At 47.2% G+C, this 7,624-nt stretch overlaps 1 protein-coding gene across 1 annotated transcript in view; it reads right to left on the bottom strand.

Moving 5' to 3' along the window:
- Positions 1–7,351, bottom strand: part of Nol10 (nucleolar protein 10) — a 44,108-nt gene extending 36,757 nt beyond the window's left edge. The window contains exons 1-5 of the mRNA XM_004642346.2: positions 7,198–7,351; positions 4,189–4,234; positions 2,935–3,033; positions 2,380–2,457; positions 843–880 (exon numbers count right to left, since the gene is read on the bottom strand). Coding sequence (XP_004642403.1) covers positions 843–880; positions 2,380–2,457; positions 2,935–3,033; positions 4,189–4,234; positions 7,198–7,263 — 327 coding nt within the window. The 5' untranslated portion in view covers positions 7,264–7,351. The remainder of the gene's footprint in view (positions 1–842; positions 881–2,379; positions 2,458–2,934; positions 3,034–4,188; positions 4,235–7,197) is intronic.
- Between the last annotated feature and the right edge of the window lie 273 nt (positions 7,352–7,624).

Raw genomic sequence — 7,624 nt, forward strand, 5'->3', positions numbered from 1 at the left:
GGGATTGAACTCAGGCCCTTGCGCTTGCCAGGGAAGCGCTTATTCCACTGAGCCATCTCCCCGGCCCTGTTTTGTTTTTTTGAGACAGGGTCTTGCTATGTAATCCAGAATGGTCTTGAACTCACTAGGTGGCCCAGGCTGGCCTTGACCTTGTGGTGATCTTGCTGTCTCAGTTGCCCAAGGGCTCAGATTATAGATGTGCACCATCACACCCAGCATCTATGAATATTGTTTCTTAAGACCCTGTAGAGCAGTGATGATAAACCTTCTCGAGACCAAGTGCTCAACCACAACCCAAAACACAATTACTTATGGTAGGTGCCAACACCTCAATTTAACCTGAGTACTGAGGTTATAGTTTAGAAATAAACAACTCTACATTAACATCTTTGGTTATAAAAAAATAACACGTATGCCAACTGGTTTACCATCATTGCTATATAGCATCCATGTAGCAAACTGAGAGTGTATTGATAGAAAACAACACCTACTGCTATACAGACATTTTTATTTTAATAATGGAAACAAAACTTATCATCTAAAAATAAATACTGGCTGGGGAGGTAGCCTGGCAGTCTAAGTGCCTGACTAGCAAGCACAAGGCCCCAGGTTCGATCCCTCGTATCGCATGCTGTGCTGGGTCCACACTAGGCCAGCCACCAGAACTGGGTGTGGTGGCATATGCCTATAATCCCAGCACTGAGGAGGCTGAGACAGGAGCATCACTATGAGTATGAGCTTTGTAGTGAGACTCTGGACCAAATAAATAAATAAATCTAAAATACATTTCACTCACTCATTCCCTCAACATAACCAAGAGAAACCAATGCTATCAAACATACCTTTGAATAATCATCAGATAAAATTTCAAAGGTGACAACTGAAAAATAATAGGAAAAAATAAAATTATCAATATTTAAATAAAAATTTAAATGATGCAAAATTTCTAATTCAGCACAACTGTGCTGAAATTTTTTCTATGCCTATATAGAACAAGAACAAAATGGCCACATTGTCCCCCAAAATGCTGAAAGGAAAACTAAAAGCTTTAGTCTCTCAATATATATGTGCAGAACAGAACTAAAGAAAATGTGCATTCTAATTTATTAAGACTCTAATATACATTAAAAAACATGTTTTAAAATGCTGATTACCCAAGGGATAACAGTAACTCACACATGGGTCTAGTGTGGCATTTTCACATAGCACACAGATCACACCCACCCCCAACAGTGACTTTTCACCTGGACAAAATTCAAGAGCAGAAACAGTTAATAATGGTGGCATACAGAGTTCCCACTGTTTCACCAACCAAAGTGTTAGGAAGCTAAAAGAAGGTGCTTAAACTTCTACATATCACTGACTTCTCTTCCCTCAATTCCCACCACTAGCCCCCTGATAAAAGTTACGCTTTCCCACTTTAACTCTTTGTTAACTGTTACTTCAATTGGCTTGGGAGCCACACAGTGGATGGGCTGGGCACTCCTGGGTGTGCCTGTGTGGTTATGGTCACTTTGGGGTCTCCATCTTGCCCCTTCCATTCTTCTCTGGCTATTACCCTGCTCTGCTTCCTGGTTACTATGAACTGAGCAGATCTGCTCAACACCTCTCCACCCTGATGCTCCTGCCTTGGAGCTGCCAACCACAGACTGATCTAACCTCACCTCTGCTAAGCTGTGGGCATCAGGTGTTTCCTACCTCAACAGGAAAGCTGAAAGAATTCTTTTTGGTAACTGGGGCTTGAACTCAGGACCCTGGGCTTGCCAGGCAGGCACTTATGCCCCTGAGCTATCTCCCTAGCCCCTGAAGAGGATTCTGAGTATTACCCCCAGTGACCTTCACACCAGGGACCAATTTTCTCCACCTGAGAGCACAGGTGGACCACGGGACTTGCTGAGACCTCCATTATGGTGACAACACATCTATGTCACATGAGTCCCTTCATAGCAGTCTTCTTCCACTGGCAGAACAAAAAGTTGAGGAGCTCTAAACCAGCAGGAAGATACAATGAGCAGCTGCTGGCTTGACAAAGTAGGCAGCCACATGACAAGGAGTAGGGGCAGCCTCTCTGCCCCAAGAGGAGCATGAGATGCCACCCCAGTCCCACAACTGCGAACCACTGAGTTCCTCCCACAGCCTGAGAAGAGTCTGGAAGCAAATTCTCACTGAGGCCCAGCTAGTCACACCCACATTGCGCTAAGCAGACAGGCTGGGCGACCAGGGACTTCCAGGGGTGAAGCAGCGAGCTGCTTCGGGGAGGCTTTCAACCACTATGACTGTGTTCATTTGTAGATGGCAAAAATCCAATCTCATTTTCAAAAGTAGAACTGCAGACAAATACAAAAAGCTATTCTTATGACTTCAAAATTATTCTCTTACCTTCTGAATCTAAACACCTTTCAAACTTCAAGGATAACTGGTAGGTGTCGTAACAGCGAACTCGAGGCTTATATGTTCCTATAAAAAAATGACCGCAATGTGGAACCTGAGAACACACTCCTTGTGGTCACACCCCACAGAGTGCAAGTGTGGTTTCCACTCAGAGGCAGGCAGGATTGTCCACACCGAGCAGGAAGCCCCAAATAGAGCCCCTCCAATATCCTATGGGAAATGACCAAAGGATAAATGAGGCACAGAAAATGGTCAACAAGCAGCTGAGAAGCTTCACAAATAATGTAACAAGTGTAGATTAAAACAGTGAAATAGTTTTTGTCTATCAGAGCAGAAAAGGTAATGGCACACGCCTATAATCTCAGCACACAAGAGATTATAGGCTGAGGCAGGAGGACCACTGTGAGTCTGAGGCGAGCCTGGGCTACACAGTGAGTTTAAAGTCAGCCTAAACTAGATCTTGTCTCAAGAGAAAGTGACCTTTGACACTGCCATATTCTCTGCTAGGAAACGCATGTACATCGGAGCTGGGGTGACGCCTACCCGTGGCAAGGATGTACTGCCCATCTTTGGACACCTTGATTGTGGTGCAGACAGTTGGCATTTCGAAGTCTTGAATGAGCTCAATCCTCCTTCGGACATCTGCAAAGACAGCAAAGCAGGAGCCAGCGGGACACCACAGCATACCTCTGTCCAGGAGCCCGGAGCCTGCCAGGCCGCTGTTTACAGTGGCTACACACAGGGATCACACACCCTGCGGGCCTCTGGTCAGACAGTAGCATTTCCCTCAGCCGCTACAACAGTCTCTGCCACTGTCTCTGCTGCATTTTGGGTCTGTAAAGTCCCAGAAGCCCCAAATAGAGCCCCATGGTGGGCCCTCAGAGCTAGGTCTCCGGAAGGTTCTCAGGTCCTGAAGGTGATTGAGTGACGCTAGTCCCAAGGCCACAATATTGTCTCACACAAGCTATAAAGGGATAGGCCACTTGACCATGGATGAAACCTTTTACCCTTCACAAAGCAAATATATCATTGTGAGTTAAAAAAAAAAAAATCTGAAACGATATGTCATACATACAATTGAGTATTTAAAACCTCTTGGGAGAACAGAAGAAATGCTAACTTAAGTCACTGTCCTTACTCCTTCCTAGCTACAACAAAAATCTTTATTTCCTTTTTTTCCCCTTAAATAACAACAGGCTTGCCATGCATGGTGGTACACCTCGGTAACCCTAGCACTTGGGAGGCTGAGGCAGGAGGATTGCTGAGAGCTCAAGGCCAACTTGGGCTCCATAGTTCAAGTCAACCAAATAAGCAAATATAAACAAACAGACTTAAGTCTCCAAAATCCTAGGTTGCCATAAGAAATGGAAGCCAGGGATGGTGGTTCGTACCTGTGATCCCAACTAGCTGGGAGGCTGAGGCAGGAGAGTCACAAATTGCAGCCCAGCCCGGGCAACATATGGAGAGCCTGTCTCAAAATAAAAAACTGTAAGGGCTGGGAGTACACTTGGGGAGGAGCCTGCCTAGCATATGTGAGGCCCTGGGTTCAATCTCCAGCATTGCAAAAAAAAAAAAAATACAAACAAAAAACAGGCAAAATGTTCATTTTCTACTGTGTTACTCCCACAGAATTTCTGTAATCTCTCACTTCCACACAACCACCAAGGAGGGACAGCAGAAAGATAGGGAACTGACACAGCTGAAGTAGGAGGGTTAGTTCTTTCTTTCTTTCTTTATGAGACAGGGTCTTGCTATGCAGTTTAGGCTGGCCTTGAAGCAAGAGGTTTTCATACTCACCAACATCTTTCTTCTGCAATGCTCTCTTTTTCCTGTCTGAAAGCCACTGAAGAAAAACAGAAATTTTATTTTAAAACAAATTCTCACACATGCACACAATTCACCTAAATTTTTTTTTTCTTAGAAAAATAACAGGGTCATACAGCATTGGAAAATTGAAACCTGACACAATTACATAATATAGAAGGTGAAACTCTTCCATTCTTTTAACCCGCTGCTGACATATTTTGTGGACTTTTATTTTATATACTTATAGACTTTGACAAAGTTTCTTGAATTTCTGTGTTTTATGTGAGGGAAAATAAACTCACCGAACCAGAGTTATCAGCCTCAAATATGAGTAATTCACAATGCATTATTCACTGTTTACCAACAACTGCACAACTTTCATGATTTAAATTAAAATTTTAAAGGTAAAAACATTAAAAGGAGAAAACTGAAGATACATTTTGCTTGATTTGTTTTTGAGCCCACAGCTATATCACCTGAATGGGCCCAATCTTGTCCGTTTTGCCTGGCCTTCAACTATGATGCACAGGCTGACCTTGAACTCAGCAATCCTGCCTTAGCCTCCCAAGTGCTGGAACTACAGATGTGTGCCACCTTGACTAGAAACATATATTTTTTTAAAATAAACAGTAAAACTACATAAACAGCTAACACTGTACAATAAACACATGCTACTTATCACACTCATATCCATGGAATCCTAGGTTTATTCTGTACTGCAGCCCAGCAGGCTGCATAATTCCGCAGTGATGTAGCCCATCAGCTGTGATTCTCCTGAAGCAATGCTGTCCACAGGTGACAATTCTGCTCCCAGTGTCCCTAGTCCCAGGCAGGGTAATGACCCTGGTGGCCACCTCCCTGCCTGGATACAGAAAACTGTGACCCCTCAACCTGTGTGATACTTATCAGAACTTCAACTCTTCAGTGTCTAAACTAAAAAGGGGGGGCCAGGGAGATGGCTCAGTGGAATAAGCGCTTCCCTGGCAGGTGCAAGGGCCTGAGTTCAATCCCTGGTTCTGCCAAAATAAATAAAAAAAAATAAAAATAAACTAAAAAGGGGTAGCCTCGCTCCCCCACTATGTGCCATTGCTCCCCCATCCTTCTTTTGCCCCACACCCCCGGTTGTTCGGACTAAAAACTTCCAGGTCCTCTGATCCTTCCCGTGTTCCACCACAGTCCTCTCCCCACCACACCACATGTCACTATCCTGCCAGCCCCAGCTCAGGCCTCCCCCAGTGGTACCCCCACTGCACCCAGCCTAGCCCAAGACCCCTCCGGGGGAGTCCACCTGCCTCCCCGCCCTCCCCAGCCTCCTGTCACCATAAAGCAGTATGCAGTCCAGGAGCACAAAGAATTCAACCTTGACTTCCTGCTGGGCCCCTAAAGCTGACCTCTCCGCATTCAGCCTACACAGCCATGACTGAGCCACGTCCGGTCCTTCTATGTGCCAAGGGCAGTCCCTCGTGGGGACAGGACACTTGCCTTCCAGTTCCCTTGGCACAAAAACTCTTCCCCCATCTCAGCCCAACTGCTTCCCTTCCATCATGCCCATTCCTGCTCCAATGCTGCCTCCAGTGGACAGAACTTTGCTGACACGTTACCCGTAACAACTCTCCATCTCCAAGTGCTTTCTGGCATTGTCTTTTCATTTATTTGCTCACTTATTTTGTACCCCCTTTCTCCATCTGACATGTTCACCACGAACCCTAACACTTAAAAAACAGCTGCCTTGCCAGACTTGGTGGGGTACATTTCTAATCCCAGCACTTTGGGAAGCTGAGGCAGAAAGATCTCAAGTTCAAAGCTGGTCTGAGCTGCTTAGGAATTTGCAAGACCCTGTCTCAATTTTTTAAAGGACAGGGGGATACAGGTCAGTGTGAAGGTATTAGTTTCATTCCCCAGTACTGCCAAAAACACAATTCACAAAAACAAACAGCACAGAGCCCAGGGAGATAGCTCAGTAGAATAAGCGCTTGCCTGGCAAGTGCAGGGTCCTGAGTTCAATCCCCAGTACTGAGGGGAAAAAAAAAAAAAAAGCACATATTAACCCTTCAATAAATGAACAGAATTATATAGACAAAAAAAAGAAAAAGACCGCATATAAGAACGCCTGGAAGACAAGGAATTATTCTCTAAATTTTGAGAAGGAAGAATCTCATCACTGGTTTCAAATGTTTCAGGGACAGGGGCACAGGAAGAACGGCTGTTTACTCTGCTTTCTAAGGGCCAGACTGAGGCCAACAGTGATGTGCTGTCAATGGCTGTTTTGAAAACACTTCCTAACAAGCGCAAGATCTCAAAATGGCAATGCGCTTCCGCTAAAGGTTGTCTTGCTTGAAACGCTTGGACAGAGACTTGATCATCACTTGGAAGAAATAAACCAAACTTCAGGATGTGGGCCGTAATCCCTGATCAGTCACTCTTCCCCTTGCTGGATCTTAGCTGGAGGTTTTATAGAACAGAAGATCAGGACCGGGGCTGTCACTCCGTGCTGGAGCATGTGCGAGGCCTCGGATTCCACACCCTTTGGCTACAGAGATAGTAAAATAGTAAATACAAGGAGACTGGAGGAGAACCGCCGATCTGTCTCAGCCCATTTCAACCCCACGCTATAACTCCGATCGTCTACACCCATCGTCTACACTTGCAGGTGCAAGCCCGCAAGGCTGTTCACAGCTGTATCCCTGCGGCTGAACCACTCGGCTAGGAGCTGCCGTGCGCGCTTAGAACGCCGGGGGCGTCCGAATGAGCCATCTGTCCCCCACCGCCGCCGGGTTCTCCTCCTCCGCGCGGCCGCGACTGTGGGCACTTCTGGCTCAAGCCGCGTCCACGGTCACGAGTGGCGACCAGACTTCTCCGCATCGCTCGCACCCGGGGCCTCCCGGAGCTGGAGGCTGCTTAAGTCCGAGAATAACAGAGTCGGGGCCGGGGCGCGGGGAGGCGAACCCGCGAGAAGACCCCAAAGACTTCCGAGCGCAGGGAATCAAAACGCAGGCTCACCTCAGGAAGGGACTTGCCGCAGCTGAGACTGTAAATCTTCACCTCGTTGAGGCTGGAGACCTGCATGGTTGCGCAGAGAAGAAGCGACCCGGCTCGCAACAGCAGCTCCTCTCTCACACGGGCTACCGAGGATCCAACGCCGGGGCACGCTCGCGTGCGCGACTGGCGCAGGGTGATGACGCATAACTTCCTGCGCGTTGATGACCCACTTCCGGGCGCCGGAAAGCCGCTTGAGTTCCGGAAAGAGAGAAAAGTGGGTTGTAGGTGGGCAGCAATAAGGGTGAACTCTGGCTGCGCGGCGGGGGATGGCGGCGGTGCTAACGTTGCCAGGATGAGCTCCAGCTGTCCTTCAGAGCATCCCGAGCGGCAGGGGGTGGCTTTCCGGGTCGCTGCCCAGGCCGAGATGTTGCTGTTCCGGGTGGAGGCT

This window comes from Octodon degus, unplaced genomic scaffold (genome assembly GCF_000260255.1).
Source record: "Octodon degus isolate 3935 unplaced genomic scaffold, OctDeg1.0 scaffold00151, whole genome shotgun sequence".
Classification (NCBI taxonomy): domain Eukaryota; kingdom Metazoa; phylum Chordata; class Mammalia; order Rodentia; family Octodontidae; genus Octodon; species Octodon degus.